The sequence below is a fragment of the Athene cunicularia genome, assembly GCF_003259725.1.
Source record: "Athene cunicularia isolate RWA chromosome 6 unlocalized genomic scaffold, athCun1 chr6_part1, whole genome shotgun sequence".
In the NCBI taxonomy this organism is placed as follows: domain Eukaryota; kingdom Metazoa; phylum Chordata; class Aves; order Strigiformes; family Strigidae; genus Athene; species Athene cunicularia.
The window spans coordinates 10611985-10621549 of NW_020799105.1; the positions used below are offsets into that span (position 1 = coordinate 10611985).

Below are 9565 nucleotides of genomic sequence, written 5' to 3' on the forward strand. Positions count from 1 at the left end.
CCTCCCGGCCAAGGCCGCTGCCGCCCCGGCCTTCCCGGCCCTGCGCGGCTCGTCGCGGTCCAGCTCCGGGCTTTGCCGCCGGCAGCCGCATTGTGGGTGCCTGAGGCTTTTTTCGGCCATTCAGATGGAAATGCCCCGGGGCTGGAGAATGGGGACCCTGTTTCCAGCCTGAGGGGAGGGGGCAGCCGCCATTGCCCGGCTGGGAAGAGTGAGGAGGGGAGAGGGGCACATCTCCGTGTCTGCTCAGCCCCGCGGAGTCTCCTGGAACGGCAGAGTTGGAGAGCGGGGGTAGGAGAGGGGTCTGGACCAGGCCAGCCCAAGGAGGGACGGTCTGGAGCAGATTTGTGCTGCTTGTGCCTGCAGCCCCAGTGCGAGGGGCACTGCAGTTGCTGGTGCTGCAAGGGCAGGCTGTGGGAGCAGACTGGGGCTCCCCGCTGCCCTGGCCGTGGGGGTGCCAGGAATGGCCTCTCTGGAAGGGTCCTTGGGTGGACTGTCTTGCTCTCTGACAGTCGTGTTTAGCAGTCTCACAGTTTGCATGTGCCACAGTTCAGGTGCTACTTGTCTCCTGTCCTTGTTGGAGGATGCTGATCTTGCTTGTCTGTCTTGCAGAGATGACTCTCCTGTCCTCCCAGACACCATCCCTGGAAACGTCCTCAGCTGCCACTGAGAGCCCAGAGCAAAGGATGCTGGAGAAGAGGTCCAAGGTTGTTGAGGAACTGCTCCAGACAGAGCGGGACTATATCAGAGACCTGGAGATGTGTGTGGAGAGGATCATGTTGCCCCTACAACAGGCACAGGTAGGCACAGAGGGGCAAGCTATGGTGCAGCACTGGTGGGATGGGGTGAGGATACTGAGTTCACTTTGTTCTTGGAGGCGGCCAAGTAGCAGCATGGGAACCCACAGAGGAAATTCAGCTATGCTAAAGGAAGCAGGATGGTTCTCACTGCTACCTGCACTCATAGCAATAGTCCATCTGTTTTGGGATCCTGCTGAGCTCTCACCATTGAGAGCAAAAGACCTCGAAGCAAGTATCACCAATTTCTTTTCATTTGGTTTGTAGGTTAAATTCATTGTCAAGAGAAAGAAAATGTGGTGTCTTGGCACAGGGACAGAGTTGGTGGGAAGAGAGGGAGAATTAGCAGGTGAACAGAGGCAACGATGAAATGTGGTAGGACACATAAGAAGTGAGAGTTTCAGTGCACTGGGGGACAAAGGAGTGAGTACGGAAGTCACTGATGGGAGGAGATCACACCTGGTGGCTGCTGTGAAGCTGAGATCTGGTGGGTTGCAGGAGGGCAAGGTTGGGGAGCTCTTGGATCTGACTGGGCCATGTTCCCTATCCAAGACATCTCTCTTCCTATTCCTCAGATGCAGAATATAGACTTCGAGGGACTTTTTGGAAACATCCACACAGTAATTAGCTTCTCCAAACAGCTGCTGTCTACCTTGGAGGCTTCAGATGCCATTGGTATGAATTTTGCTGTTAACTTTTCTCATCTCTAGAATGGGCTTTGCTAGTGGTGGGGCAGAACAGTTTAAATGGTGGGGGATGATCACTGGGTCAGGGCTTCCTTTCTGCCGATCCCCGTCACCACTCATCAGTCCAGCAACAAAGTCAGGGAGATCTGTGTTGCCTCACTGGTCACTGTGCTCAGAAACATGGTGCCTGTGGCCCTCTGTGGCCTCTTGCCCTGAAGCAAGCCCCACTCCTTACTCCTGTGCTGCCAGCTTTTGCTGCTCAGGCCTGTGCCTTTGTTCTCTGTGGCTCCAGTGACCAGTGTCCCCGCTTTTACCCCTGGGAGACCTGGATTGATTGAGCATTCTGTGCTAGTGGGTGATGAGGAGGCATCCTGGGATCTCTAGTTGTAACACTGCCTGCTTGAGCTGTGAGTGTGTAATGGGGACACTGGGCATCTCACCATGAGTCACACCAGTGGTTTTGGAGGCAGCTGAGGACCAGGAGACGCTGAAATCCTGCTTTGCTGCTGTCTGCAGGGCCAGTGTTCCTGGCACAGCGTGCAGAGCTGGAGAGCGTCTACAGGGTGTATTGCCAGAATCATGACGAGGCCATTGCACTGCTGGAAACCTATGAGAAGGATGAGAAGATGCAGAAACTACTCCTGGACTTGCTGGATAGCCTCAGGTTGGAGCCTCTGGCTGTGGTAGTCACAAGGTTGTGGTTGGGGGTTTCAGTTTCCAACATCCCTGCCCCTCTGCCAGCAGTGCTTGGACAGTTTGGGTGGTGACTGGAGAGGGGCTGGCTGTGTTGCCGCACAGTTGACCAGGCTCTGGGTTCAGATGGACCCCTGCTGCAATGCACAGGTGCTGGGACACCTGTATCCCCCCTTAAACTGAGCAGAAGCCACCAAGATGCGGAGAAGGTGGTATGTCCTGGATTGAAAGCTCCTATTCCTCAAACCCTGCCCTGCCATGTCCGGTGAGGAAAGCAGCCGCTTTGGCTGGCTCAGTGACTGCCAGAGCACCAGCTTGTGGAGGTTACCGCCCATCGAGCCAGCAGCACTGGCTGCTGCTCTGGAGGGACAGGGCTACCCACTGCCTTGGCAGCATCACTGTGGGATGGGGTGAAGGCTCTGGCTGTGGGATTGCACACCTGCCGCCCCATTAACCCGTTGCTTTTCTTTGCTTTTTGGCACTCTCTGGGCCTGCAGGAGCCTGTACAGTGAGTGGTAAGTGCATCCTTCCTGTTAGTCCCTGCTTGTCCGTCTGTCCTTGCCTGATTGCTCCCTTGTAACTAACCTCCTGCCCTAGCTGGGTGCATGTCATGGGGCCTTAATGGTGCCTCCCTTGCGGAGGCATGTCTGGGAGGAGCAGGGTGTCTGATATGATCACAACAGAGGTAATGGATGGGCTGCACAGGCAGGTGATGAGGTGAGGGGTGATTTTTGGCAGGAAACAGGTTTTAGGAGCCATCAGCCCCAAGGAGCCAGGAGAGCCCTGTGCTGTCTGCAGTCCGAGCACAGTCAGCCTGTCCTGCAGTGGGGCTCAGATCTGGGTGATTAGGTGGTGGGAAAGAGTCTGAGGCAAGTGGCACTCTGGTAAAGTTTGAGGCTGTGCCTGTGTGGGATTTTGCAGTGGATCATAATGGAAAGGACCCTGGCTGGGAAGGGTCACCTGGTATGAGTGAGGTCTGGAAACGTGGGGTTGCTTTTTGATCAGTATGGGTTCAGGAGTGCAGTGAGTTTGGAGGTAAGGGTGGTGTGACTCAGGGAGTACAGTGGATTTAGAAGCACTGGTATTCTGGGTCTGGTTGGGGTTGGCTTGAGGGGCAGAATTTGTGTGGCAGAGCTGGACTGATGCATCTCCTTTGTCCCAACTTTCCAGGGGCTGCACAAACTACATTAACCTGGGCTCCTTCCTCATCAAGCCAGTGCAAAGGGTGATGCGGTACCCGCTGCTGCTGATGGAGCTGCTGAGTGCCACCCCCGACAGTCACCCTGACAAGGCACCGCTCACAGCTGCTGTCCTCGCAGTCAAAGAAATCAACGTCAACATCAATGAATACAAGCGCCGGAAGGACCTGGGTGAGTAACTGGGTAGTGCTGGGGAGAGAGAAACAGGAGTGATGTGTTCAAGTTGTCTGTCAGCTCCTGAGCCTTAGCAGGCAACCACAGTCATGGAGGGAATCTGCTCTCAAAGTCTGTGCCCTCACAGAAGGGCAGTAGAAGAGCTGCATTTAAAAAATCTGAGTGTGAGGTTCAATACTTAAAGTAATACAGTATACGTCTGACTTTAGTTGTTTCTTGTGGTACAGAGCTATGAAATGTATGCAGTTGCTGACCACATGGCTATTAAATGAAAGCAAAAATAATGATAAGACAGAAGAATATATATTTAAAGTTGAAAAATACAATTTTAAATAACACAAGTAGGGAATTAATCTGTGAGGGCTGAGATTTGGAGACTAAGTTTGAAGGCTCTATCTGTAGAGAGGACAGAGTCACTGGCTGCAAGAGCCCTCTGAGGTCTCCTGTCCAACCTCCTGCCTGGAGCAGGACTGTCCCCAACATTGGTTCTGATCAGCCATTGCTCCCTCCAGCTGACTCTCACTGATCCTCAAGATGGAGATTTCACAGCCTCCCTGCTGTCCTGTGCCAGGGCTGCACCACCTTCACAGTAAAGCTGTGCTCCCTGATACACCCTGAAACTCTCAAGCAGCCATCTGTGGCTGCTGCTCCTCCTTGTGTTGCCTGGCACTGCTCCGAGGAGTTTGGTCCCATCACCTTTGTAGCTGCCCTTTAAGTAACTGTTGGCTGTGAGCAGATCCCCCTCGGCCTCCTCCCAGCCAGGCTGAGCCCGCCCAGGTCCCCCAGCTCTGCCCGTGGGGGCTGAGCTCTCCCTGTGGGTCAAGAGCTGTGGTTCTCCCATATCTCTCTTGACCTGGGGGCACCAAAACTGGACACGGTATCCAAGTGCAGCCTCCCTGGGGCTGAATGAAGGGAGAAAATTCTTCCCTTTGACCTGCCAACCACCCTCCCTGTTTTTCCTTGGAAGCCCCTGACTCATGTAAGTCTTATGCTTTACTCTTTCCACATAGCCTCACTGAAGCTGAGATGACATAGGCTGCCTGTAACGATGCTCGTATTTGCTAAAGAAGCAATATAAATACATTCCAGTGTACATCCAATTACTATTGTACACCATCTCCTATGTCATTTTATGCTAACACTATGCATAATCCTATGGAAGAGTTTTAATGGTGGGTCGGCAAACTGCAGGGCATATCAAGAGCCAAATAGGAGATTACTGGTGGTGCAGTGCTGGATTTCAAGATGATATATGGTATGGTATGGTACGGTATGGTATATGTGGGGTACTTGGGACTGCAGAGGCTTAGGGAAGGGGAGAGCCAGCAAGGCGATTATTGATGAGGCACTGTAAGACATGGGTGTTGTGCTGACAAGGGTTCTGATTTCTCCTTCAATCTCTTTAGTGCTAAAGTACCGGAAAGGAGATGAGGATAGCCTTATGGAGAAGATTTCCAAGCTCAACTTCCATTCTATCATCAAGAAATCCAACCGTGTGAGCAGCCACCTCAAGCATCTCACAGGCTTTGCGCCCCAGGTAACATGCATCAGCTGCTAGGTGCACTTACACCCTGTGGTGCTTCTGTGGTGGTATATGCTGTTCCCTCACACCTCTTCCCTGATGAGTAGCAATGATCCAGGCCAGCAAGGCAGAGGGAGCTTAGGCTCTGAACCACCTATCTCTGCTCTCTGGCTTGTGGGCAGGAGCCCCACATCTTACACTTTGGGAGGTGCTGGAGTCCTGCATTGCCTCCCTTGAAGCATTTTCTCTCACAGCTGAAGGATGAAGCCTTTGAAGAGACAGAGAAAAATTTCCGGATGCAGGAGCGGCTGATCAAGTCCTTCATCCGGGACCTTTCCCTCTACTTGCAGCACGTCCGGGTGAGTTAGTCTGGGTGTGATGCCTAAGCCATGGGGCTTGCCATGCACTGCTCCTCCTGCCTGCATGGTGTGCACCTGCAGTGCCTCTTGCCAGTGCTCCTGTCCTCAGCCCTGCCAGGGGGGTGGTCTCTGAGGGTCTGGTTCTTCCCTGGGAGGCCTCTTCTCTTTGCCCACAGCAAGCATGGCTGTGCTGACTGTATGTCCCTGGTGCAGGAGTCAGCTTGCATGAAGGCACTGGCAGCAGTGAGCATGTGGGACCTGTGCACGGAGAAAGGTGGTGGTGACTTGGACCAGTTCCAGAAAGTGAATCGGCTCATCAGCGACCAGCTCTTCTCCAACTTCGTGAGTGAGGCTGTGCTCTTTCATGCTGGGGGCACCCCTCTGGGGCCCTCCCTGGGGGCCTGCTGCAGATGGGCAGTCCCTGGGAGACTGCAGGGAGGGTAACACAGCCTGGGAGAGGTGTGAGCACTCCTGTTAGGCTCTTCCTTCCTGAGAGCTTTGATGTCTGTGGGTTTGTGATGTGTATCGAGTGTGCCACTTCTTCAGCCCTACCTGAAACGTTACAGCTCTCTATGTGAGTGGTTCAGGTACTTCCCATAGTGTGCCCACACTGGCACATTTATGTAAGATTATAGAATAATTCCTGTTGAAAGGGACGTCTGCAGCTCTGGTGGGTGCCATCAAGAAGATGGACCCTGTGCTGTCCCAGAGAGGTGGTGTGCTGAAAGGTGAGCTGTTCACTGCACAGTGGGAGAGAGCACCTTGTCTCACCTACTCTCTGCATCTCTGCCCACCAGAAAGAGCGGACGGAGCGGCTGGTGAGCTCACCCCTGAACCAGCTGCTGAGCATGTTTGCGGGGCCCCACAAGCTGGTGCAGAAACGCTTCGACAAGCTCCTTGACTTCCACAACTGCACAGAGCGAGCGGAGAAGCTGAAGGACAAGCGAACGTTGGAGGAGCTGCAGTCAGCCCGCAACAACTATGAGGCCCTCAATGCTCAGCTGCTGGACGAGCTGCCCAAGTTCCTGCGCTTTGCCAAGGAGCTGTTTGCCAGTTGCGTGCGGGGCTATGCCGAGGCACACTGTGACTTTGTGCGCCTGGCCCTGGAGGAGCTGAGACCCCTGTTGTCGGTGGGTTCGCAGAGCACAGCCAGCGCTCTGGGCTCAGTGCAGCACGAATCTCTGCGCCAGGCTTGTCCCTGAGCTTCTGGGACCCATCCTACTGCAGGGGAAGCTGCCGTTGCAGTTTCAGGCCTGGAGTGCCTTGGGGAGGGCTCCTGTGGGATGCTGTCAGGGCAGGGATTGTGGGGTCATGTTGTAATTGTGTGTAGAGATGGTAAAGGCTCTGGCTGCTTCTGGAGCAGTGGCAGGAGAGCATTTGCCTGGGAGAATCTCAGCTTGTGAGTGTGGGGACCACTCAGAGCTGGGTCCAGACACAACTGCAAATCTGGGCCTGATGAAGTCATAGGCAGGGCTCAGAACCCAGCTTGGACTGGGAGCTGGCGTGGTCTCTGCTGTAGCTCTTGGCCACTTTTCCCAGCAGCTGTCACCTAACGATGACCCCCAACTTTGCTCTGGTTCCAGTTGCTGAAGGTGTCTGGCAGGGAGGGGAACCTCATTGCCATCTTCCAGGATGAGCACAGTCGAGTCCTCCAGCAGCTCCAGGCCTTCACCTTCTTCCCAGAGTCCCAGGCACCTCCCAAGAAGCCTTTTGAAAGGAAGAGCGTGGAGCGGCAGTCTGCCCGGCGGCAGCCCCTTGTTGGCTTGGTGAGTTCCCTTTGCCCCATGTCAGGGCTTGCAGAGCCTGGGACAGTCACTCATGCCTGCCTCGTTTCTCTGCAGCCTAGCTACCTCCTGCAGTCGGATGACATCCGAGCTGCCCTCCTGGCCCGCTATCCCCCAGACAGTCTCTTCCAGGCAGACCGCAATTTCAACGCTGCCCAAGACCTGGATGTCTCACTGCTGGAAGGAGACATCGTGGGTGTCATCAAGAAGAAGGACCCCATGGGCAGCCAGAATCGCTGGCTCATAGACAATGGGGGTAGGTGGCTGCTCCCTGCCCTTGGCACCTGCTGTGAGTGCCCTCCTCTGGTGCCCCAATCTGAGCTCCCTTCCTCTCCCTCTCTGCAGTGACCAAGGGCTTTGTGTACAGCTCCTTTCTGAAGCCCTACAACCCGCGCCGCAGCCAGTCAGATGTCTCTGTGGGCAGCCACTCTTCCAATGAGTCAGAGCACAGCAGCTCCTCTCCCCAAACCAACACCATGCTGACCTTCAGCCCCAGCGGGGCAGCCGTCACCTTCACTCAGAAACCGCTGCAGGACTTGGCCTCCCCAGCAGACCCATACCAGTCCCTGCAGCCCCACTCGGAGATGGACTCCCCCTCTCTGCCCCAGCCTGGCTCTGGTGACAGGACAGCCCCAATGGAGGCTGGTACAGTGACGTCTCAGCGCCACTACAGCCGCCCTGAGCTGGGGTGCAGCCCTAGCTCTCGCAATGGGCACCCTGCCAAAGCACAGCTCAGGCCCACACCCTCGGTGGAGGACAGAGACTCTGGGCTGGAGAGCAGGGAGTCAGAGGGCAACCAGGTGAGTCCTCGGGCTGGGGATGCCAAGGACTGACCCCCTCACTTGAGGCTGAATCATTCTCCCTGGCAGTGATCAGGGACAGGTGGGAGGCAGAGGCTACTTTGTCCCAGAGGGCTGAGGTAGAGGATGAGATCTTTTCTCTCCAGGGCAGAGAACTAGACTGCAAAGGAGTGTGGATTGGTGGGGACAGCTCTGGCAGAGCTGGGCCTGTCACTGTTTGGGAAGAGAGGCAAAAACCCACCCATCCTGTGTAATGTGGCATCACCATCTGACTCTCTCCCTCTGTCTGGCAGGTCTATTACGCTCTCTACACCTTCAAAGGCCGAAACACCAATGAGCTGAGCGTGTCAGCTAACCAGAGACTCAGGATCCTGCAGTTTGAGGACATCACAGGCAATCGGGAGTGGTGGCTGGCAGAGGCACATGGGAAGCAGGGCTACGTGCCCTCCAGTTACATCCGGAAGACAGAGTACACGTGAGGCAGCAGGCAGTAGCCTGCACCCTCTGCCTTGTTCCTGCTGGGATGGCATGGGGCCTGTCAGGGAGGCTGGCCAGCCCTGCAGCCCCCACTGCTGTCCCTGAGGCTGTGTCCCTCACAGCTGTGCAGCGCCGTACCATACTGGCTGCCACCTCCCCTCCTGGGGAAGAAGGGTAGGCTGGCAGGAGCAGGTGTCTTGTGTGAGGGCAGAGCTGAGTTCACCTGTGCTTTTTGAGCCTCCTGTGTCTAGCTGGGAACAGGGGAGCAAAGCTTAGGGCTGCGGCCTAGGAGGGTAAGGCTGGACCAAGGCTGAGGAGCTGCTGTGGGTTTAAATTGTGGAAAGCTAATAACTGAGTTTCTGGAGTCTGTCTTTAGCCAAGTAGTGTTAAAAGCAACCTGGGCTCTCTGAATGTGCTCCCTGTGTCTTCTGAGTGCCAGAAACCTGGCCTCACCTGTCTGTGGAGGACCTCAGGGTGGGACAGCAGCAGCCTGCCTGGGGAAGCAGCTCTGAGGTTCGCTGGGAGTAGTTGAGCTCCAGGGCTGGGACAGGCCGAGCTCCTGAAAGCCCCCACAGCAGAGCCCCCAGCAGGTGCTTCATCCCCATGCTTGGTCTCTCCAAACTCTGCTACTAGCAGCAGCCATTGGATTCTTGACTTTGAGGTGAGCTGGAGGTCCAAAAGCCATCTTCCCTTGTCAGTGTTGTATCTCCAGTGTCCAAGACCTGTCTTTGCACTGAGATGCCCACCTGGCTGCTCTGGGCTGGGGCATGGCAGAAAGCAAAGCACAGACTGATTTTGGGGGGATCTGACCAGGATTGCCTTAACTTGCATGACCCTGCAGGGCACTGGAGATAGTGCTGACTTTCTGGGAGGGCAGGGCCCTCCCCGGGAGGGATGTGGTGCCCTTTGCCAGGGTGGTGTGCCTTGCCCACTGCTGCTGTGCCCTGAAGGAGGGAAGCTCCCTTCTTCTGGAGCGATGTTTACAGCCCCTGTACTGCTGCTCTGTAAATAAAGATTTTTCCCTTGTGTATAGAGGTGCCTGTGCAAGTGGTGAGAGAGCTGAGAGGAATGTCTAGC

The 9565-nt window shown here is 55.4% G+C and overlaps 1 protein-coding gene across 5 annotated transcripts in view; it reads left to right on the top strand.

Annotated features, from left to right (window-relative positions):
• The window catches only part of DNMBP (dynamin binding protein), a 34392-nt gene extending 24874 nt beyond the window's left edge, over positions 1–9518 (top strand). For all 5 annotated transcript variants that reach the window (XM_026851143.1, XM_026851141.1, XM_026851142.1 and 2 more), the window contains 13 exons: positions 610–797; positions 1370–1469; positions 1997–2144; positions 2671–2688; positions 3344–3543; positions 4953–5083; positions 5323–5427; positions 5641–5769; positions 6225–6557; positions 7011–7193; positions 7269–7467; positions 7557–8011; positions 8305–9518. In XM_026851143.1, coding sequence (XP_026706944.1) covers positions 610–797; positions 1370–1469; positions 1997–2144; positions 2671–2688; positions 3344–3543; positions 4953–5083; positions 5323–5427; positions 5641–5769; positions 6225–6557; positions 7011–7193; positions 7269–7467; positions 7557–8011; positions 8305–8490 — 2375 coding nt within the window. In that variant the 3' untranslated portion in view covers positions 8491–9518. The remainder of the gene's footprint in view (positions 1–609; positions 798–1369; positions 1470–1996; positions 2145–2670; positions 2689–3343; positions 3544–4952; positions 5084–5322; positions 5428–5640; positions 5770–6224; positions 6558–7010; positions 7194–7268; positions 7468–7556; positions 8012–8304) is intronic.
• The last annotated feature ends 47 nt before the right edge of the window (positions 9519–9565 follow it).